This window comes from Tyto alba, unplaced genomic scaffold (assembly GCF_018691265.1).
Source record: "Tyto alba isolate M040663 unplaced genomic scaffold, T.alba_DEE_v4.0 Super-Scaffold_20, whole genome shotgun sequence".
In the NCBI taxonomy this organism is placed as follows: domain Eukaryota; kingdom Metazoa; phylum Chordata; class Aves; order Strigiformes; family Tytonidae; genus Tyto; species Tyto alba.
Window position 1 is genome coordinate 6,865,245 of NW_024881283.1, and position 22,744 is coordinate 6,887,988.

At 58.8% G+C, this 22,744-nt stretch overlaps 2 protein-coding genes across 3 annotated transcripts; both read right to left on the reverse strand.

Annotated features, from left to right (window-relative positions):
- Positions 1-2,997: 2,997 nt before the first annotated feature.
- On the reverse strand, positions 2,998-4,465 carry SFN (stratifin). The gene has a single exon (XM_032992153.2). It carries the CDS (start codon positions 4,308-4,310, stop codon positions 3,570-3,572), a length of 741 nt encoding a protein of 246 aa, XP_032848044.1. The 5' UTR covers positions 4,311-4,465; the 3' UTR covers positions 2,998-3,569.
- A 2,972-nt stretch (positions 4,466-7,437) lies between these two features.
- ZDHHC18 (zinc finger DHHC-type palmitoyltransferase 18) lies at positions 7,438-22,169 on the reverse strand. 2 transcript variants are annotated; one of them, XM_032992159.2, is made up of 10 exons: positions 21,867-22,169; positions 19,189-19,349; positions 17,174-17,323; positions 15,677-15,814; positions 15,146-15,194; positions 14,580-14,682; positions 12,924-13,033; positions 11,589-11,688; positions 9,063-9,155; positions 7,438-8,235 (listed from the first exon to the last, which is right to left on the reverse strand). In XM_032992159.2, exons 1-9 carry the CDS (start codon positions 22,121-22,123, stop codon positions 9,114-9,116), a joined length of 1,110 nt encoding a protein of 369 aa, XP_032848050.2. In that variant the 5' UTR covers positions 22,124-22,169; the 3' UTR covers positions 7,438-8,235; positions 9,063-9,113. The 2 variants fall into 2 exon arrangements, with proteins under 2 accessions (XP_032848050.2, XP_032848051.2); XM_032992160.2 differs by lacking the exons at positions 7,438-8,235; positions 9,063-9,155 and having other exon boundaries at positions 9,554-11,688.
- Between the last annotated feature and the right edge of the window lie 575 nt (positions 22,170-22,744).

Consider the following 22,744-nt stretch of genomic DNA (forward strand, 5'->3'; position numbering starts at 1 on the left):
TGGGTCCCCCCCCCACTTCCAACTTCCAGCCCCAATCCCTGTCATGCACATCCCACTTGGCAAAGCATCACCACAGCTGCTGCAACACATCCCCCACCACCCACCCCACCCCTAGAGCTGGGTTACCCCCCCCAGGAAGCTGCAAGTTCCCTCTCCAAAGCCTAAAACACAGAGCCTGGATCAGGCCAAGCCAGCAAGTGTGGCTACCAAGATTAAAAAGCTGGGTGGTTTTTGACAGCCCCCAGTGATTGCAGTGTGGGTCAGGGCTCAGCCCCATGCTTGCCAGGGCTGTGGGAGGGATGAGAGTGTGGGCTAAAATCCAGAGGATGGGGCCAGTGAGACCCCACAACGTCTGCCCCAGAAAAGCTTGGGGGGCTGCTGGCTCCATCACGGGGCTCCTTCAAGGCTGCGAGTTTCCTCATCAAGTGGTGCTCACTGAGGGGCTATAAAAAGCCCCTCTAAAAACTAAAAATCCCCCAAACCAGGCCCCCAGGGCAAGCCTGGCACACCCCAGTGCCTGCCTGGCAGGAGGCTGCCCATTGCTGCCCCGGGGCCAGCGGTGACAACCACCCAGCACCTCTCCCCTGGGTGCCTCGACACGGGGGTGGCCAGGAGCAGCATCCCCCCGCTAGCCCTCAGAGACTTATTTCAGTTGCCTGAACCCCACGGCTGCCAGCCACCGTGGGGGCAGCCCCCATGCGTGGGGCTGTACTGGGACCCTGCACCCAGGGCCTGGCTGGGAGAGGGGCTGCAGGGTGGGGGACACTCCCTGGCCCCAGAGCACCCATGTCCCTTTGCTCTACTGCTGTTAAAGACACTAAAACACATATAGTTGGGCATTTTGCTGTGCGCCCCTTCTTGCGTGGCGCCAGGGATGCTGAGCGTGGCAAGAGTGGGGAATTGGGGTCCCAAAGTCTCCCTGGGGCTCTCCGTCTGGGTCCCACCACCCTGCGTGACGTGGCGGGAGCCAGGAGGACCCCGGGGAATGCCCCGCGCTCCCCACCAGCACAACCCTTCTCACGGGACGTGTCGAAGGGGGCCTGGGGGTACTTCGCTCCCAACCCTAAAAAGCTGCTGGACTGGCTGGGAGGCCGGGGAGCATCGTCCTCCTACACGGCCCAGCCACGCTGCGATTTCGGGCGCTGTCGAAATCGGGTAACTCCTGGGAGGGCAGTGGAGCCCCGTTGTCCTCCCGCCGCCCATGAGCCCCGAGAAGCAGCAGTGCTGGATGGCCACCCCCCCCCCCATTAACCCCCCTCGTCCCCAGGCACCTGCACCCCTCCAGCTCCCACCTCGCCACCCCCCCTCCAGTTTAACCAGCCTGGGCTGCTCGTGTCCCCAGACCGCCGGGTCAAGGGCCAGCGAGAGCCCTCGGCTCGTTTTTCACGTCGGCCAGCCCCGGTTTGGCTAATTACAGGTCTGGGGCTGGTTCCCAGGCTGGGAGTGCTCAGGGCCGGGCGGAGGCCAAGCGTCGGGGCCCCTCGCTGGCCTTCCCCCCGGGAACTGGCTGGGCTCCCCAACACTGCCGGGGGCCCCTCCAGCTCAGCTGGGACCTGCTGAGCAAATTGCAACCTGCCAGAGCCGCTGACCTGGTCCTCGGCAAAGCCAAGGCGGCACCCACGTTTGCTCCTAAGAAAAATGCCGTGATTGGGATGGGGAGGGGACCGGAGGGGGTGGGTGAGGGGCTGAGGCGGGGGTCGCACAGGGGTTAAACCCCCTCGGCTGGGCTCTGCGCCCAGCTCCGCTCCAGGTGACGCGTCCCATCCAGGGGGAACAGGTTCTGGTTTGTGCAGCTCAACCTCCCACAGCAGCCAGCGCTTTCCCACAGCAGAGCCCTGGCAAACCTCATTACACCCCAGGCCGGTCCCTGCATGCTGGGGGCGGGGGGGGGCAGCAGCCACGTGGACTTTGCACCGGGTGCCCCTCACTCCCTGCACACAATGGAGGCGGGGGGGGGGGGGCGTGTGTGTCACTTCCCTGGTCGTGCCTCAGTTTCCCCAAAGCCCCGGAGCTCCTGGCACCCCAGGAGCTGGGGGTCTGGCCCCGCCAGGGTTGGGGGCTGACCTGTCCCCCACGTCCCCAGCCGGGGACCCCGCTGAACCGGGGCGGCACGGCCTGAGTCACAGCGCGTTTCCTCCCGGCACCCCGGCGTTTCCCATCAAAGGCCAGCTCCTGCCCAGCCCTGCTGCGCTTGATCTGATGAGCTCATAGCCCAGGGTGCCATGACTGTATTTTATTGTAATTATTTTTCATGTTGAAACTCGTGCTGGTGGCGGCGGGTGGGGGGTGCGGGGCGGAGTTGGGGGGGTGCGGGGGGGGGGCTGCTGCACCCTTTGCCATGGCCAGACGCCAGGGCCAGAAGTGCTGAGCTTTCTCCCACTCCAGCACATCCAGACCTCAACGGGGGATGCCCCCACCCTGGTGACACCCCAGGGCTGTCCCCATGTCATTGCTGATGCTCCTTTAGGGGAAACACCCCCCACCCCCCCCACCCCTCCTTGGATAGAGTGTTGGGGGGGAGGATCTGGGGACCTGTACGAGGGCCTCGGTGATGGGTGTTGGGGCACCGTGGGTTTGCACCAAGGTTGGGGGGGGGGTGGAACACCCCACTGTAGGGTCAGGGACCTCAGTGCACCCCACGGAGCGGCCAGTGCTGGAAATCACCTCAGCTCATCGGGGCGGGGGGGGGGGGGGGGGGAAGGGGGGGAGCTGCCAAAACCCTCACCCCGTGGAGGCAGAACCCACCCCATGAGCCCTTCCACGGGCTGTGGATTTGCACCCGCCGAGGCCCGGGGCTTGCTGGGCACCGCAAGCCCCCGTTGTGGGGCTGGGGGCATCGAGAGCAGCCGAAGCAGTGCTGCAGATTTTGGGGGGAACCCGATCACCCCCCCCCCTCCCCGTCCTGGCAGGGTGGGAGGCGAAGCGGGTGCCCGGCGGCAGTGGGAGCTGCCCAGACACGTGCGCGGGGGGAGAGACGAGGCAGACCAGAGGCAGGCGTGCAGGAGACGGTTTATTGGAGACGCACAGAGGCTTTGGCAATATGCGACCTCCCCCCCCTCCCCTCCCTGGGATGGGGGGGCTGCCCGGACCCCCCCTGCCTCACCCCATCCCGGCCCCTCACCTCCTCCCGTTGCAGCTCCAGCCCTCTGGAATGGTGGGTGTGGAGCCAGCACATGCTGGGCTGTGCCCCCCCCCCCCCCCCCCCAAAATGTTAAATAGTGGGGGGGGCTGGCAGCCCTCTCGGATGGATGGATCCCCTCTCCCTCCCTTTCCACCCCCCCAGACAAGAGCATGGGGGAGAGGGAAGACTGGGGAGGGGCCATGCCAAAGCCGCCCAGCAAACACCACACATGGCCCCCCCACTCCCAGCATCCAGGCTGGGGGGGGCCACAGGGGGAGCCAAGATGCTTCCCCCCCACCCCCCCCCCCCAAAAAGATAAAAAATAATAAAAATTAAAAAAAAAAAAAAAAAAAAACAACCAAAAAAAAAAAAAGCCATGAAGAGATGCCAAAAGGACTGGAGGGGGGAGGCAGGTGGGGGGGCTGCTCCCCGGCTCTGTGGGGGCCATTCAGTTCTTGGGCTCTTCGCCAGCCTCGCCGCCGTCTTCTCCGGCACACTCGGCTGTCCATAGCGTGAGGTTGTCCCTGAGCAGCTGCATGATGAGGGTGCTGTCCTTGTAGGAGTCTTCGCTGAGCGTGTGCAGGTCCCCCATGGCCTCGTCGAAGGTGGTTTTAGCCAGGGAGATGGCCTGGTCGGGGGCGTTGGCGATCTCGTAGTGGAAGACGGAGAAGTTGAGGGCCAGCCCCAGGCGGATGGGGTTCGTGGGCTGCATCTCCTTTTTGCTGATGTCCATGGCCTCTTGGTAGGCTTCCTGGGCGTTGTCTATCGTCTTCTTGCGCTCGTCCCCGGTGGCCACCTCAGCCAGGTATCGGAAGTAGTCGCCCTTCATCTTCAGGTAGAAGACCTTGCTCTCAGGATCGCTTGCCTTCTTGATGAGATACTTGTCCAGCAAAGCCAGGACGTTCTTGCAGACGCTGTTCAGCTCCCTTTCCACCTTCTCCCGATACTCATTCACCAGCTGCGCTTTGTCATCCCCCTCTTCGGTTTTGTGCTCGATGCTGGAGATGACCCTCCACGCCGAGCGCTGGCACCCCACCACGTTCTTGTAGGCGACGGAGAGGAGGTTGCGCTCCTCGTTGGACAGCTCGTCCCCGTGTTCCACCACCGCCTTCATGAAGTCCGCCATGTCCTCGTAGCGCTCAGCCTGCTCGGCCAGCTTGGCCTTCTGCACTTGGTGGTTTCTTGCCATGGCTGGGACGCGGGCGCAGGGCACACACTTGGGCGAGGAGCGGGGCCGGGAGCCGTCGGAGCCTCTGCCGAGCCCCGCCGCCGGGATTCGTTTTTGGCTGAGCGTCGGGAGCCTCGAGCTAGAGCAGGAGGAGCCAGCAAGGTCGAAGGAGTGTCCTCCTCCTCCTCCTCCTCTGCTTCCTCCCTGCCGAGCCCTGCCTTAAAAGGAAAATTGCCGTGAATCATCACCCGCAGGCGGTGGGCGCTGGGGAAGGGGGTAAAGGGGGGGTTGGCCAACGCCCTGCCCTCCCCATGGGTCCCTGCAGAGGGCTCGGCGGTGGGTGCAGCACCCGTGGATGTCCCGGGGGGGTCTCCGCTGAGCCAGCACCCACCCTTGGAAGGGGGACGGACGGTGGGTTAGAGTTTTTGGGGGGGTACACAGAGATACGGCAGCACTGAGCTCTTCCCACCTGCCCCACCCTCCTGGAGAAATGGGCCACGGGGTGTGTCCAGTCATAAAAATGGTTTCCTCCCCCCCCTTCCCCCCCCCCCCCCCGAAAATCATATCACTGTCGTTTTTATATGGTGATTAACTCGCTAGTAATTGCGAGGGCTTGACGGGCAGGTATTTATTCCCACAGATGGGGAAACCGAGGCAGAGAGGCTCAGCAACTCGCCCAAGCGCCGCGGGAGGGACCGCCCCAAAGCAGGGCGCAATCGCCCCGCGCCTTTGAGCCGCCGCACAGCGGGACCAGCCTGACACACCCCCACACCCCCCCCCAAAAAAAAAAACCAAACCCATCCCATCGTGGGGCAGCTGCCAGCAGTGCGAGCCCGGATCCGGCCAGCGGCAGGGATGCGCCCCCCCCCCCCCCCCCCCCCCCAGCCCCACCGGACTCGGGGCTCCTCCGCCGCTCACCTCCAGCCCAGGGCTGCATTTCACCAGCCCAACATCACACTGGGGACTGTTCTCATCTCACAAGCTGTAATTGAAGAGTTTTGGGTGGGTGTTTGTTGTTTTTTTGTTTTGTTTTGTTTTGTTTTTTTTTTCTTACATGTTAAAACTTTTTTTTTTTTTTTTTTTTTTTGACACAAACTCACTGTAGGTGCTGGGCCGCCGGTGGAAACGTGCCGCCCCGATTAGGATCTCTGCTTCGCGTTGCGCTGCAGTTTCACTCTCATCCTGCTTAAGCTTGTTGCCACACGCTGGGCGCTGGCGGCTACTGGTCGTGCTGGCGAAGCCTTGGCCTCGCAGCCTGCGCCCATCCCCGGCCTTATCTGCCGTGCGGGAGCCGTGCGGGAAGGGCAGGGTGGGGCGAGCACCTGGTGGCACCAGGCCAAGGCAAAAAGTTTTTTTTTTTTAATATATAATCAGCATGACTCGCTGCTTTAGTCATCCCTGCAAACAGCCCTTGGTGTTACCCGGGACGGGAGTGCCCCGTCCCCCCCCCCATCCCCCCGCCTTGTCTTGCTCAGCACCCACACAGATGGAGGGTGCTGGGGATGGAGGACACGAGGAAGACTCGTGGATGCTTTTCCCAACCAAGTGCAGCCCAGGAAAATACCCCCCACCACCCCCCCCAGCCTCCAGACAGCTCCCTCCCCACCCTGACAAGGGGGATTTGGGGATGTTCACCCCTTCCCGGACAAGCTTCCAGGCACGTGGTGGGGCTGGGGTACCCCTGCCCACCGAGGTGTTTGTGTGTGGTAGCAGCACGGCTCCGCCAGCCTCCCCACAGCCCCTCCGTGCCCCCCCCTTCCCCTCTGAGCCACGCCACGTGCAGCGCCTCGTCAGCAATTAGAGCTCCTTCCCCAGATGGACGGGATCCACCGTGGGAGCGGGTTACACCCCGGTGAGTCGGGAAAAGGTATTTGCAGAAGGAATGACCCCACGGGAGACGACTGCCCATCCGCCAGCCTCTGCCCGGTGGATGAGGCAATGGGGGGGGGGAGGCAGGACCTGCAGCGACCCTCTCAGAGCTTCAACCAAGCCCAAAAGTCCCCACAGAGGTGTGGGAAGCGGGGGGACTGGGCAGCCACTTTTCCTCACAAAAACACGAGGCAGCAATCCCGGGTGGGAGTTAGTCTGAGCTTCGAGCATCAAAGCTGTGCGGGGTCGGGGTGTGCAGCCCCCAGCCCCAGCAAAGCGTCAGGTGCCAGACCCAGCTTCAAAACCTCGGGCTGATCCTGCACCAGCCCGGCTGCATTTGGGCTGTTTAATCCCGTGCTGGCTCTGCTCTGGGAGGGTCCCGTGGGGAGACCCCCCCGGCAGGACCCCCCCAGCGAGGCGGGAAGCTCAGATGGGGTGTGCAAGGGCTCGGCCCCGGCTCAGGCGTCTGCCGGCAGCCCCTGCCAAAGGGGCTGAGCTGCTGCCAAATTTTGGTTGCAATGGGCTGAGACAAGGCTGCAAAAACATTCTGCTCTACCGGTTTTGTGAAAATCAGCGGGTGGGTGAAGGGAAGAGCCCCAGAGGCTGCGGGTGAGCTCGGCTGCGGCATCACCCCGTGGAGCACCCGTGGGTGCCCTGAACGCTGAAGAGCAGCACCACAAGGTGCATCGCCCCGGGGAGAGGGATACCCAGTTAAGCCCAGGCCGGCGTGCATCCCAGCTGGCGATGCTGCGGGCAGGAGCGGGCTGGGTGCTCGAGCAGCTCCGCGGTGGCAGGCCGGGGGCAGAGGGTGCTCACGGGGCCGTTCCCAGCGGCACTGGAAGGATCCTCACAGCCCAGCCGGCCACCCCATCCTCACCCGGCCGGCCCCGCCGCTCCCCCGGCTGCCGGGACACTGCCGGCTCCCGACACTTCAGCGGGGGATGAATTTTGCCAAGGGGTGCTCGCTGCACCCCGAGTCCCACAGGCACCGCCCGTCGCTCCTTCCCCGGCCCCAGCACCAAGGCTCGTGCCCTCCCCGCTGTACGGGCGGGTGAAGAGCCACGGAAGGCTGAGACTTGCCTCAAGGCCACAGCTTGTGCCACAGCCGAGTTTAGGGAGCTCCTGGCCCCGTGGCCGGGGGCACGGCCGATGGCAGAGGGGTGCCAGCCCCCTGTGGCTCTGCTCGGCTCCCCCACCCCGCGCAGCACCGGCGTGCCCGGGTACGAGCCGCGGGGAGCAGCTCCCCCTCCGCCGGCAGAGCAGCAGCCAGACGCTGGCGTAGAGTAAATAGGAGAAACTTTTATTTTGTTATAAAAGTAAAAGGCATAAATAGATGGTGAATCCTACTGGGCTCTCTGCTGGGTGGGTCTGGCTGCACAGCGCCGCAGCGCAGCTCCCAGCTTGTGCTGCAGCCTCTGGCAGCGCCGGCTCAAGGTGCTGTGGGGCTGGAACCCCTTCCCCTAAAACTAGAGCTGTGCTACAACAAAACAGGAAGGGGGGAGCTGGCTGAGGGGGTTTGCAAGGGTAAACTGTGACCATGTACTGACTGCCGACCGGAGAGGAGAGTGCTCTGGCACATGGACATGGCTCCAAGAGGGGCTGGGCTGTAAGCGCTCTGGCGCGAAGCCTGCTCATTTTGAAAACCCGCTGGAATGCGAACCGTTATCTTCCAGCATCTACGGGGGGGGGGGGGGGGGGGGGGGGAGACGCCTTGGCTGGGGGTAAAGCTGGTGGTTATGGGGAGCCACCAGCGGCCTCGGCTCGGTTGCGTGAGTCCGTCTAGTGGCAGGAGACAGCAGGAACTCCAGTTATTGCTCTGGGGTGGGACGGCTGTATGGCTTCGAGCTTTGAACCTCTGGGACGGCCGTCCCGGCTCCCGGAGGGGGGTTGGAAAAGCTTTTCCTTGTGCGCGGCTGCTTTCTCCCCTCTCTTGGGGTGGGAGGGAGGAAGGTGCAGCCGCGGAGCCCTGGCGAGCGGAGGCACTCGTGGTGGTCATGGCTGTGATCTCGGGTGCTGCCCGCCGCGTCTCGGCTCCCCACGGGAGGCAGAGGGCTGCGGGCCGCCGGGGCTCTTAGTACTGGATCAACCCAGTGCGAGGGAGAGGAGAGGGGAGGAAGAAAAAGAGAGGGTTAGTGCCAGAAATACAGGAGCGAGGAGCAGAGGGGAGCACCCTGGCTCAGTGACAGGGGACACAGCCCGGGATGGAGGAGAGCGTTGGTGGCCACGGGCCAGGAGAAGGGGCAGCTTTCCTCTGTGGCTTGAGCAAGCGGGAGCTCGTGGGGTGCTGCAGGGAGGGAGAGGGACAGCTCTGCAGCCCCCCAAGCAAAGCAGGGCCTTGGTCACAAAGGTGCTGAGGCCACAGGCACGGCAGAGAAGGGAGCTGGTGTTACAGAGAGAAAAATGGGCAGAGCAGGAGGGAGGAGAAGGGGTGCCTGGACCACAGAGCAGGTCAGAGCTGGGAATTAGAAATCTGTTCCAGGTTCCCACTCCTCTGGTTGGGCCACAGCTTGCTCCAAACACTAAATCTCTGCATTGGTTGGGGGCTCCCTCCAACCCCACCCTGGCAGCTCTGCTGAGCGCTGCAGCGTGCCAGCCGGCCAGCCCCGGGGCTCCACCAACCCTCAGCCACAGCATTTGCTGAGCCCCAGGGCGCAGAGCTGGCAGCTCCACCTCGTACCCGTCCCTCCCTTCTCGCCAAGGCTGGGGGCAACCAGCCCCTCTGTGGGCAACAGCCCAGGGCTCGCTGCCCCTCGTGGCAGTGGGATGCTGGTGGGATGGACTGGGTACACAGCTGTCTACACAGCTGGAGGGTGATGGGTTCCATGGATGGACGGGGCTGGTCATGCGGTGGAGATGAGATGGGCTGCTCGAGTGGATGACGGGGAGAAGAAAGCTCTTTCTTACCAGCTAACCCTCAGAAAGCAGGGCTAACGTCCAAGGAGGGGGCAAATCCCGTCAGGCTGTGCAGGAAATGGCAAAGTCCTGGCAGGCATCCTCCTGGGGAAGACACCAGAGATTATGCACCTCAAAGACTTGCCGGTAGTGGGCTGGGTTAGAGGTGGGGAACCCCAGATCCTGGCACAGCCCCGGACCGAGCAGGATGGGTGGGGAAAGGACTCTGCGGTGGCAGCTTCGGCAGGAAGGGGACCAGGGAGTGGAGGAGACCCTGCCCAGCCTGGAGAGGTGGGACGGAAAAATCCCTTCGCTCCAGCAAGAGTCACAGCAGCACCAGTTGGTTGCTCAGCAGCCCTCGTAGCCCCATCCTGCAGGAGGTTCCCAGAGCTTCCAGGCAAGGGCTGGGCCTCATAAAGAGTCCAACGGCCACCTGATACATCTTAAACACCGAGACACCTGCCCTCTTCTGTCTTAAGGGAATAAAATAATCATCCAAGCAATTAAATCTTTAAAAATATAATTTTATTATATCGAGTAACAAAGGAAACCAGTTTAAATAAAAACAGGAGTTTGGCCCCTGGTAACACCCCCAACACTGCTCCTCACTCTGCAGCACCAGACCCTCTCAGCACAGCTCGGCTCGCCCCGGCCCCACGCCTCCCCGGGAAGGTCCTCGAAGGCAGGGACAAGGACCCTGGGGACATCCCTGTGGGAGCAGCAGGGAGGGAAGGGCAGGGTGGCCTCTCGGGGTGCAACTTGGGCATGGCCCGAAGCTGCAGGGCTGGGACGACGGGCAAAACAGCACCGGGAGCCTCCCCGGGCGGTGAGGGCCATCTGCCGGGATCCGGTAGAAATTCAGCAGCCGCCACCGTGCTCTCACCCGGGCTCTGGGCCAGGGGGAAGGTAGAGCCGGTGGCCACAGCAAACAAGCACCAAGATCTCCGTGCAGCCAGCCAGAAATGCAAGGCCAGGGGAAACCTGCGCCTCGGCCGTCGCCCGGCGTGCCCCGAAGCTGTGCGCAGTCGCTCGCGGCGTGCAAAGCACGACGCCGGTGAATTCGGTGGGGACGGGCCGCCCCCAGAAACGCGCTGCCTCTGCCTGAGGTTGAAATACACGTGTCTGACCCAGGGAAACCTAACCAGGTTAGGTTTGACACAAAACGCTGCCAGCCTCTGCCCTGGTGCTAACATGCACAACACTACCTGCACTGATTATAAAAGGATCTACATTAAAAAAAAAAAAAAAAAAAATCAAATCAAATCTACAAATTGTGCAAAAATATCCAGCAGCTTTTAATAACATGATTCAAGTATTGCTAACAAGGTCCGTGACTCTCCCCTGCGTGCACTCGAGTGTCGGTGACGTGGAGCTGGCTGCCCAGCCCGGCCCTCCTGTGCCTCCACGGGCACGGAGCGATGCCCACGGGTGAGCCCGGGCACACGGGGATCGCTCCCGAGGCGCTGGGGACAGCCCTGCTCTCGTCTGCCTGCCAGAAACCCAAACCAAGAGCACAAACGTGAGGTTATCAGACACCAGCACCCACTCACTGCTTTTCCTCTGTGAAATTCCACCTGGGGAGGGGGTCACCCTCAGGAATTCACACACTTTTCTGTTGCTTTTTGGTCTCCTACAGGCAGGACGTAACCAGGCTTTCCTAGCAAGCTAAGATTCCCTTACAGTTCTAGCCTTGCCAACCACCATCTCATGACATGAGCCACAGAACACTGCGTGTTTCTTCTTCCCCATTAAAAGGGGGGGGCATCCTAACTTGTGTCCTCGCTGCAGATCGTTGTCTTACTGACTGGCAGGGCCAAAACACAAAGAGCTCTTCAGCACCCCCTCAGTGACCAGCCAGAAAATAGGACCAACAGCAGCTGGGACATCTAGCTAGCCAAGACTCCTCCCAGCTGAACAGCCCCAACTTACCAAGGCACAGCAGCTTCTGGAAAAGAAAAGCTGCTCCGGCAGCAGCCGAGGTGAGAACCCGGCCATTAAGAGACAGAACATCCCTTCCACGTGGGCAGAGGGGAGCCGGGCATGTTCACGGAGATGTCGGGGAACAGCCCAGAAGATGAGGTGCGACAGCCCAGCTCCGAGTGGGAACCATTTGCCAGTCCCCACCTCCCACCCTTGGTCCACCTCGTTACTCCAGGCAGGGAACACAGCGAGCCCCCGGAGCAGCCGCTCCGGGCTCAGAGGTCTGGTGCCTCCCCAGACCTATTTTTTGCTTCCCAGTTGCAGCAGGGACCTCCTGCTTTCTGCACGAGTCCGAGGGTCTTGCATGCTGTTGGGCTTTCTCAGGTGAAAGTCCAGACAGCCCACATCACAGTGAAACAAATAAAAAATAATAAATAAATTAAAAAAAAAAAAAAAAAGGCAACGTATGGCTCGACTGAGTCTTTCACAGCTCTGCATCACAGGGCTGTCCCGCCTGAGGCCAGGGAGATGGTGAGAGGGGAAAGTTCTGGCTGGAGCGAGGTGCAGGCACAGAAGGCACTGGGCTACATCACAGCACTGCTAGGGAATGCCTCCTACCATGCTGGTGTCAGTTTTGGCTCCAAAGGAAGGGATTTCGCTCTTCGGACTGGATGGGGTCCCGACATCTGGCTGGATAAATCCTCTTCTGTCTATCAAACTGGAAAACAGAAAGGGAAGGGGGCAAGGGGAGAGAAGTCGAGGAAATGAAGGTTCCGGGAAGATGGGAGCTCGCAGACCACAGAGGGCTCTCCTTGTGGGAACTGCTAACCAAAGCGTCGGCAGGAGCGCGCTGGGTAACAGCTTCCTGCCCATTAGACAAACCACAGACTTATCACACAACCCACCAAACAGCCTTTAGGCAGTTAAAGCTTTGGGTCACCGCAAACCCGAATGGGAACTGGCGAAAAGGCTTCACAACAGGAAAACAACACAAACGAGGAGAGAGCTGGAGGAAAGCATTATTCTCCCCAGAGCCTCCCAGCAAACAGCTCGGCTCCCTGCATCCGCAGATTTGCCATCTCAGAATGGCAGCACTGGCATTTCGGCACCTCCGAATCCAACAGAAACCTGGGGGCACTTTAGAGAGCAGGGCCAGGTGTACGTGTAAAACACTGACTCCAGCTGCACAGCCTCAGACACCCTCCCCTGCCCTTGTGTTACACCGAGTTCACATCTCTGAGACGCTCCACATAAATCCAGGCCGGATCCAGTGAATAAATTTGGCTCGAGGATCCCCATCTCCCATGACACCGGCCTGACTCTGCCCAATTGCACCCTCTTGTGACAAAGCAGCGATAATCCTGTGCTGCAGGTACCCGTGCTTCAGGCCCAGCACTTCCCTACATCTTCAGCAATCTGCCTTTGCCCTTGCTTTAACATCAGTTCTGGTTAACTCGCAGGTTAAGAGCGTTTGGTAGGATGATACTACGTGTTTCAGGGAATGGAGGTGCTGGTAAAACCCAAGGGATCCGCGCTGCCCCATGCGGATCTCTGCTGGCTGCTTGCCATGATGCTTGATCCTGACTACAGGAGGAAAAACAAGAAGCCCTACCACTTCTGGTATTTACCATGTGCTGCCGAGCCCCGTGGTGCTGTTACTCTCCCCTTATTGAATTGCAGGATGTGTCTTATCTGCAAGCTCCATGAAACAATTACAAGTGACCCAAACTCGTCAAGCTCAAACATAGGAGAAGCAACAGTTATATCTCTTACTTATACATGTCTCCAGCTTTTCTCTGCAGAGATGGGGAAACTGTTCCCTCATCATCACTGAAGTAGATGTGTTTGCGCCGAGGCAGTCTTCCCCGAGTTGTGATAAACCTGTCCTTTCCGAGGCCCCTCTCACACAGCAGGATGCAATTCCCAACACCGTGGGAGGTCAAAGGCTCTTACCTGGGATGGAATGGTCCGCACAGCACTGCACAGCAGTTTGTGAGGATACTTTTATGGCTGTAGGGATTGGCAAACTCCGAGCCCCTCTTATTGGACCAGGACCCTTTGATCTGAAAGGGAAAGGATACAGGCGGATTAAGATAGGAAAGACGTGATAGCAGATCATTACACCATAACGGACTCGGTTCAAATCCTTGCTGAAGAGGTGGAAGGCTTGCCTTACTGCAAACGTCCTCCCTCTCTTTGCTTTAACAGGCAGGATGGCTGCAGAAAGGCAGCCAGAGGAGACAGCGACATGCTGCTCCGGCCTCTGCCGAGGTTCAACCTTGCAGCTAGAAGGCTCTGAAGCTGTGCCCTTCGCCGTGCCGCACGGCAACTTGTCAGTGTAACCATCTTCAACGCCAGCCTCCTCCTCCTCCTCCCCTTTTCTCTCCTAGGCTGAAAGCTCATGGGAGCAGGGCTCTAGCTCACGGTCCCTCCTGGGCTCCTCAGGCTGAACAAACAGCAAGGGGATTCCCAGGCCATGCTGCAACGGGAGGACACAATGTCATCTGTCCCCACCCTGAGCAGCTGCCACTGGGACTCTGATTTCGAAACCCCGGTCACATCAAGCGTAGGCACACACGAGTGGGCAGATGCTATACCTGGCTTCAGGCCCCTGGCTGCAGCGAACCATTTGCTATTACATTTCCTCCTTTTGTTTTTACTTCCTCTCCCCAGCTGCAGCATAAGGCTGGCAACGTGGGCAAGGCAGCCAGGGAGGCAACGGGCCATGGGATTTGGACCTGGTGGTCTCAGTGCTGGGGGGGGGGGTCACCTCCAACAGCCTCACTCACACGGCCCTGGGCAGTTCTGCCAACAACGCTGAACATAACAGGAAGGTGGAGAGGAAAAAGTGGAGGGGAGAGAGGAAAAAAAACAAAACAAAACAAAACAAACAAAGATGCAAACATTCCTTCTGCAGTGCTGGAAGTTTCCAGCACGGATAACAGGTATTTCTGGCCAGGAGGGTGAATTCTGATTCCTTCTGAGGATCAGACAGATCCTGCTTTTCCATACAACCTGCCCTGCTCAGGGTACTTGTTTGGCCCTTGGAGTCTGCACGCACCCTGGGCTTTGAGGTAAATCTCATCGGGAGATGTCTGCACATTATTTGCCTATTAGACATGAGGAACTGATAGAGACAAAGGGACTTGCCCAGGGTCTCAGAGGAAACCTGTGGTTATGTGGGATGCTGAATTAAGATCACCCATGTCCCAGGCTAACACCCAAATACATCTCTGGGGCCAGCCTTCCTTTTTTTTAACCTCAGAACTCCTAATTTTAAGCAAGGCCACATACAGACTGGAAAAAACACACACGTGACCTTTCTAAAATTTCAGCGTGTGACCCCCACAGCCTGACACTGCCAAGCAACACGTGTTGCACAGTCCCCTGCTGCTGCGTGCTGCTTTCCGACCGCTCAGCCACCTGAAGCTACAGTCTAAATCCCCTGGGCTCGGGCCGTTGGCTTTGCAGTGGGTTATCCCAGGCAGTGCAGGCAGCATGCCTTCCCAAGGCACTGAGGCAGGCAGACAAGGATCCCCTGAAAACCTCACTGCTGCTTAGGAAGGACCATGGCCAGCCCTGCAGAAGGACAAGAGTCCGGGTACTTACATCTTCGTTTGTTGTCAGGTTGGAGGCGACCAAGTAAGTGTGAAAACCTGAGAGGCCCAAAATAGACCAGACTGAGAAAAAACAAATCACCAGCTCCAGCACAGTGAAGCGAAAGTCAAGGAAGTGTCAGAGAACAAGATCGTCCTGCACGGAGAGGCAGAGGGCTGTTTTGGGAGGTGTGTGCTGCGACTGCACACAGTGGGCCACGAGAACATCCCAGCAAACTGCCCATTCCCTGGGCCCTTCTACGGGCATCCACCAAGGCACAGCCTGCTCCAACCACTTCCCTCTCCACGTCAACTTGTAAACCGAGAAACAAGTTTGTCCCCCACCCTTAGTCCCTGATGGTGAACTGAAGGTCTTCCCAGTTTGGTGATGTTATCAGTCTACAGATGAAGAGATGCCTGCCTGCCCCAACCAGGTAGCTAAGGGGCTAAATTAACTTGTGGGAAGTACACCAGGGTGGTGTATTGCTACGAATTGCTCATTACACCTCTCTGTTACATGGTCAGTGGTGCTGCACCAGCGCTCGACAGTCGGAGCAGCTGATGGCATCAGAAGGATATCTCGCTGGTGTGGTCTTCAGAGTGGCGAGGAACCCATCTCTCTGAGAGCCTGCAAAGCAAAACGGGACAAGGAACGACATCCCATCAGGCAGCCTCGCATCTCCAGCCAACGCTTCGCTCCCGAGCACGCAGCCACCCCTCTGTGGGCCACATGGATCTGCCCGGCTGCCTGAGAAACACCTACAGCCTGTAACTTTACAGAAACATCAGCCCGCAGACACAGCTCCAGGATGTTTGGGGCTGAGGGGCAAGTCACCTTCCCTGCTAGGCTCAGAGCAGAGGCACCCACAGCTCATTTGCTCTGGGTGGGGATAACCCACTCACCAGGTGTCCAGGTCTCTGCAGCGAGGTGCAGGGTAGATCTGTGGTTCCCCGCAGTCTGAGACCCCGTTTATTCAGGCTGAAAAGCCTGGTGGAAGCCAACCAGACCCCTCCCTCGCTCTGTCCAACACAAACAGTGGCCCCAGTGCTGCTCCAAGTCCTCTGTGGCCAGGAGCACAGCACACACCGCTGCTTACGCACGGTACTTACGCAGAGTGAGGTGGGTGACGACGCAAGCGAAGATGAAGGCTGTCAGGAAGGAGAGGGAGAGGATGAAGGCATAGAAGTAGCGATAGTTGCGCTTTCCCACGCAGTTGCCCACCCAGGGGCAGTGGTGATCAAACCTCTCTGAAACAAAGGGACACGGTGAGGGCTCCTGCCACCTTGCACCCCGTAACAGAGCAGACGCTGCTGAGCCTCTGAAAACCAGGGGCTACAAATTGAGCTTCCACCCACCACCCTGAGACCAGAACCCCTCCGCAGCAGTACATCAGCAGCAAGTTTCAGCAGACCTGTTCACATGCCCTTTTTTATCACCAAACCGTTCCTCTCACTAAACCCTGTGTAAGTACAAGCCTTGTGACTGGTAACATCCACCACTAGTAAAACTGAAAGAGAGCAGGGAAAGCACGGCAGCTTTTCCAGTACCTAGCAGCGCTGGGTGTGTGTACACAGCATCGCTGCTCCCTTTCTGCGTGTCAGCTTCCCCTGCCTTCTTCGGGACAGAAAAGAATTTTCAAAGTTATAAAGATACGCCTCTAAAACCACAGAAACTGCCTGGAAACCCAGGGCAGGTGCAATATATTTGGAAACACTCCCGACTGCCTTCTAATGAAAGGTTTCAGACTAACAGGACTGCGGTAAGCGTTCTGCGGGGGACACCAGTGCAAACAAAACCCACCGCACACAAAGCAGGCGCATGCCTGCTCCCCCGGACGGCTCCTCTTCAAACGCTGCTTTCCAGCGAGCCGTTGCAGCGTAAGGAGGAGTCACAGCCACCCACGGTTATCCCCCAACACATAATACTTGGCAACTCCCAAACTCCTTCTCTTCAGCAGAGCTCTGGGGTCCTGCGACCGCTCGCGGGTCGGCCGCTCCTCAAGCTGCCCCGGCAGACAGCGTAAAGCACAGCTTCCACATCCACGCGATGCACAACCAGGAGCAGCTGCACAAGGAGTAAACTCTCCGGGCCTGCCCCTAAATCACATGCCACGCTGCTGCTGGTTCAAGCTGCCCCGGCGCAGGCAGGCTGCGGTGGGAACCTCCCTGCCCACCCCCCTGCAGCTGCCCCACGCCTGCGTGCAGCCAGCAGAGGCTTTCCTTCAGGTCTTTGTTCATTCCCTCCTGCCCCACCACACTCCGAGGGCACGAGGAGAGGCCACGGAAAAGCTCAGTCAGCATCTATGGGGGTGTCTGGTGACAGCAAGGACACAGACAGCAAGGAGCCTGCAGCAAACCTCCTGTTTGGCAGAGGCATTTCACAGCACCGTCCTCCCAGAACCAGGGAGAGCAGAGACACGGAGTCTTGGGCATGCTGCCCCCCTGCCCTGAGCCACTGCGCTGGTGTTGCTTTCATTTTAAATGGGAAGGAGACAGACCACTCTGTATCTCGCTTTATAATCCTTTACCAGAAGCAAAAGCAATCTGTCCTGGAACATAACACCCCCCCCCTCAAGATCTCAGCACCTTTCCACTTTCTGGGCTTACCGACACAGTTGTCGCAGACACTGCAGTGAGAGGTGCGTGGAGGGCGGAACATTTTGCAGGTGTAGCAGTACTTGAGCTTCACCACATACTTGTTTATGACCACTTCCATCGTGCGGGCTGGCGGGCGATAGGTAGAGGTACCCATGCTGTCTGCGAGGGCAAGGAGGGACGGTCAAACTGGTGCAGGGGAAACCCAAGCCCCTGTAACACCCCGAGCTGCTCTCTGCCAGGGTAAGGGATTGGCACGTGCTCTCCTGATTTTAAGAGAAAGCTAAGAGGCAGCTCAGCCTACAGGATTTGTTGCAGGGTGGGCAGCCGGGAACTCCAGTCAGCTCCTCGCAGCATTATTTATGTCTTTTCCTTGCCTGTTCAATGGCAATGCTGCTGGGATGCCAAGAGGAAGTAATATCTGCCCAGTGCTTTGAGAACATAAAGCAATTTATAAATAGCGAGCACAAAAGCAGCAGTGTTAACGTGCCCAACTCATCTCTTCGTGTCTAATGGATCACAACACAGGGAGGCAACATCATCTGTCAACGCACGTGTGGTTCCTCCTCTGCTGTAAGCATCCAAGTTGCAGGAATCAGGGCAACCTCAGCAGGAGCATCCCCCAGCACACAACTTGCCAACTCGCAGCTGGAGCCAGCGGCACCGCCGGGCTCAGGAGACTCATCTCCATCCCAGCGGGGGAGGACAGCGAGTGCTCCAGGCAGATTTCATTGAAATCTGACATGAGTATTTTAGTAGCACAAGAGGATTCCTCCTCCCCTCAAGGTCGAAATTGATGATTTTTAGGGACACCGCAAGTTACAGCTGTGCGTGCTGGCGCTTCATTATTCTCTGGGGACTGGCAGCTGGGGACTTTGCTCAGCAAAAGCACGAGCTGGAAAACCTCTGCATCACGTTTGTAATTTTGGGGGTTATTCCTTCATTTTAGTCCCTCTTAAAAGAGCACCTTTCCAACTCTGAGCAAGTCTTTGAAAATAGAGATGTAACAGCAAGCATGTTAAAAGGATAAGTGAATTATATTAACAGTAACAGCTGGCACATCAGGCAGCATCTGCAGCCAGATTACTGCTTTAGGCACTTAGAAACATGGATAACCACTCTGAGGATATTTTAAAACCATATTTTTAGTCAGATGCAGAATTACTGCCTTGCAACTGTCTCCAGTGAGGCAGATTCAAGCTGTCTCACATTAGCTTTGCTAAAGCATTTGTTACGACAGGTCACATCAACAAGGTCCACAGATCCTGGATGCATACACCTCCTTGGCCACCTCCAAAACAGTGTGACATAGCAGTTTTTAGATGGGGACAAATATTAGCATACTGTTAGAAACCATTATAATAAAGAAAACCTTGCAGCACAGCAGGCTCAACGGCAAATCTTAAAAAGCATTCACGCCTAAATTCATGATCCTATGTCCTCAGCACGCATATTTTGCAGAAGGTGGTACAGGGTCAGATTCCTCCGAGCTTGGACAACATTCGAACTAACTAAAGAGCAGCACAGGCACTCTCGCCTCACCCTCAAGAGCCTGGCAGGGTGATTCTGGAGGGGGACTTTGTGCTCCCCCAGCTGCTGGTTCGCAGTCCCTAACAGTGTTCACGTTTAGGACACTGATGTCCCAAGCTCTCCCTCCCCTGAGCTCTGCATGGGGCCATGACCCTCTCAGGTGTCGTCCTGAGGGCAGAAACAGGCACAGCCCTGACTCACCGTACACGGCTTTGCCTGGGAAAGTGACGGGGCTGAACAGAAAGGAAAACCACCTCTGCTTCTTTGCAGATCCCCTCTCTGACGTGCTGCCTGCTGTGCTTGTCGCACCTCTCTCACTGGGACTCATAAGACACTGTCAAGCCTCACAATCTGATACTCTGGCCTCTTCTCCCCCCCTGGACAACTGGTGAGGGGTAAAGACCAAAAGGAGACTTGCTGAGCCTGAAATGCACGTGCACGCACACGCACAGAGGCGTGCACTGGACCCAACACAGGAGAGGGAACAGAATTCTCACCAATCCGCTTTTCCAGGTCTGCAGCCTCACTTGGGGTGGCTCTGGGCAGGATACCTGGGTCTCTGAAGCTTGTCTGGAGCAGGCAGCTGATGACAAATAAGAAGAGGATGGCTGCAATGATGGGGATGGCCAGCGTCAGGTGACTGGCAAGGAAGGGGCAGCTGTTAAAAGAAAAGAAAAATTGCATCGTTACCTACCATCGCTACAGAACTGGCCATCAGCTGTGACACTACACGCTGTGGACTATCACAGGGCAGTGGGCTGAAGTGCTGCTGCTTTTCAGAGACTTCTGGAACAGCAAGGGCCTGCTCAGAAAACACGAGTGGCACTGGGACATCAGAGTGCCTTTGGCACGAAGATGGCAGCCCCTGTGCACAACCTCTTTGCCCTTCTGGAGTCTCAGAATTGAATTTCAAAAACCTGCCGGCTGCCCCAAAGTCCGATCACCTTCTACAACAGCAGCATCAAGAACAGATAAAGAAACACCCTGAGCTAATCAGGGATCAAAATCGGGGTGAACACGATCCCATTTGGTCCAACACGTGAAGCAGAGGGGGGAACTTGGCTTCGATTCCACACAGCTTTGCTGTCTCTGGATGACTCGTGTGTCCTTCATGGGGTGCCAGATGTTTGGATGGGGATGCCTTCCAGCACTGGCACCGCTGGGACAAGCCACCAGGCATTAAAACCGATGCTGTCTGCTCCTGGGCTTGCTGTGCTATGACCCGGGGCTGTTTCTCTACAGATGGGGACCAGTGCAATTGCACTCCACGTCAGGGCAGCTCCGCTACTTGTGGTGCGACAGGAGAAGACGGCTGAGGAACAGCTTTGCACGGCGCAGTGCCGGAGACCCTCCCGTCCCTCGCTTTGCAGAGGGGTTTGCTATTATCTGCACTGATAAGCAGCCAGAGCCGAGCACAGACAGGCGAGCTGCTCGAGCCCTGGTGTCTGCGGGCAGCGCTAAGTCCCACTAACGCTTTGAGGCAGTTTGAGAGGATTAAGTAACTTTTGTTTCAACTCCCAAGCTCAGCTGTCCAGAACAAAGCAGCCACCAAGCAACAAAACCCCTTCGGCCTGAGACCGGTGCTGCTGCCAAGCCCCTCAGTTGTCTCCCTGACAGAGGGACAGAAAAGTCTCTGAAATGAGAGATGTGAGATTTGTTGCCACTTTTTTTCCAGGAGAATCTCTGGACCCCGCTTTCTGCCATCACACAACAAGAAATTGCATTTAAAAAAAATAATAAAAAAAAAAAAGTGAACTGTACACATATGCAAGATGTATTTGCTATCCATGTAGCAAACCATAACCCATGCAACAGAAGCACGCTACTAAAATAACAACTTGGAAAGCCCCAGGGCATCTTCAACCAAGAAAGAGTGACTAGGCAATAAGGGAGGGGAGAGCAGATGTCCTGTGCTCAGCCCAGTACAAAGCAGTTACTGTGCTAGTGCTGCCCATTAGTTTCAGATACAGCAGAGAAAGCTGTCAAAGAAGCACAAGCGATGCTAAGAAAGGAGTTCTTGCGTTGGGATGCCGTTCCTGCCTCCCACAGCTGCCTGCCCCTTTCAGCTCATCTGAGTTCTCAGAACCTCTAATCCGATCAAATACCTTCATCTCCCCGCCAGCAGGCTTGGGCAGCTTTACTCTGAGACTCACAGAGATAACACCGTGATCCCAAGGCAGGCATGACTCCCCCCACCCCCCCTCTTCGTACAGCGGCAGGAAAAACAAACTCCCTTCCCTCCTGAGACAGAAACGCAGAGGCAGGCCAGCAGAAGCTCCCAAAGGTGTCAACAACCAGCAGTGCTCCTTCCCAGGCAGTGCAGGACATAACGGGGTGCTCTTGGCTCTCCCCTCCCTCGGGGCACAGGAGCGGGAAGTCCCCCCGAGCCAGCTTTCCTAAAGCAAAGGGGACTGGGATAGACGCAGCTCCCTCTTCCCCCGACACCACTGCACAGTGGGAGCGGAGCTCCGGTGCCGACCCTCAAGGTGGGACCCCAAACGATTTCACCATTTATCAAGCACCTTTCACAGAAATACTGTTCCTGCTGCCTCTGGGGACAAAGTCACAGGTCTTGGGGGTTTCCTGGCTGGACCAGTTCTCTCTTCTGCAGCAGGAGGAGAGACTGAGGGGCATTTAGAGACCAGGAAGAGATCCCAGGAGAATGTTAAACCCCTGCCCGGGGCCAGATTGAGTAAAGAGGGCCCGGGGGCACCCCTGCCCCCCCATAAACACACCCGGGGACAGGCAAAGGGGACGCAGAGGCTGCCCACAAAGTGGGTCTGGGGGCTGTGCTGAGGGGTAATAGTTTATGGTGGGGAGAAAGGAACGACATTTGGGCTCCCACGGCGGTGGGGGAGGGGGGGTGGCAAGGAAGAGATGTGACCCCCCCCCCAGCCCACCTCCCTCCCACCACAAGCTCCCCCCCAAAAGGAGGGGGCTTAAAGGAGGGGACCAAAAGCTGTTCAGAGCCCCGAGTGGGGAACGATCCGAAGGAAAAACCCCACACGGCTCTACCCCGGCAGGGATAGAGCCTGATCGCGGGGGGGTGGGTCCCGGGGCCCCCAGGGCAGGGGGGACACCAGAAGGACCCCCAGCAGCGGAGAGGGGGACACCGCAGAGCCCCGCAGGCCCCGGGGCGGTGCCCGGAGCCCCCGGCCCGGCAGCAGGGACTCACTCAAAGGCGAAGAAGAGGCCGCTGGTCGCCAGGATGAGGCCGAGGGTGAGAGCGAAGACGCCGCTGTGCCGCGCCAGCATGAGGCGGCCGCCGCAGTAGAAGCGGTTGCGGCCCGGGAACACCTCCCACTTCCGCCGGGGCCGCCGGGCCGCGCCGGCTCGCTCCGGGCCGGCGGCCGGTTGAGGTAAGGAGAGAACCGCGCCCGGCCCGGGAGCCGCTGCCCCGGGCGGGATCTGCCGGTACTCGCACTCCTTCATGGCGCCGCAGCGCCCGGCCCGGCCCCGCCGCTCGCCCGGCGGACGTGTCGGCCCCGCCCCTCCCTATAGCCCCGCCCCCATAGCCCCGCCCCATCCGCGCCCCGCCCCTCTATATAACACCGCTCCTCAGCGTCCCGCCCCTCTCCATATGGCACCGCCCCCTCAGCACTCCGCCCCGCCCCTCCCCATTTGCCCCGCCCCGCCCCATATAACCCCGCCCCTCCTCGTGGACCCCGCCCCCTCAGCACCGCGCCCCCTGCCGGCCGCGCCCGGCGCCGCCCCCCCCCCGCCCAACGGGAGCAGCCCCGGGGGCGCGGGGTGACCCCCCCCTCCCCCGGCAAATTATACACGTTTATTGGGGACGTGGTTGTGCCCAGTGACCGGCTGCCGCCAGCCTTTGGAAGAGAAGGAACCGCGAAGGGGCGAGGGGCTCCCCGCAACGCAGCAGGGTCCTTCCTGCCAGAGACGGTGGCGTCGAGGACGCTTCCCGGAGGCTTCCCGAGAATCTGACGGACACGGATCCTCACCATAAATAGCTGCTCAGCAGCAATGCTCCCCCCCCCAGAAGATGGAGGAACCGGGATGCATTCCCCATCCCTGGCGGCTTACAGGAATTCTGGC

Bases quoted from the DNA above. Each gene is read 5' to 3' on its own strand.
- SFN (XM_032992153.2), bottom strand. From the start codon at position 4,310: ATGGCAAGAAACCACCAAGTGCAGAAGGCCAAGCTGGCCGAGCAGGCT.
- ZDHHC18 (XM_032992159.2), bottom strand. From the start codon at position 22,123: ATGAAGGAGTGCGAGTACCGGCAGATCCCGCCCGGGGCAGCGGCTCCC. The intron at 19,350-21,866 runs GTGAGTCCCTGC...TTCTTTTAACAG, and splicing joins GGCCTCTTCTTCGCCTTTGA to CTGCCCCTTCCTTGCCAGTC. The intron at 15,815-17,173 runs GTAAGCCCAGAA...CCTTTGTTTCAG, and splicing joins TGTCTGCGACAACTGTGTCG to AGAGGTTTGATCACCACTGC.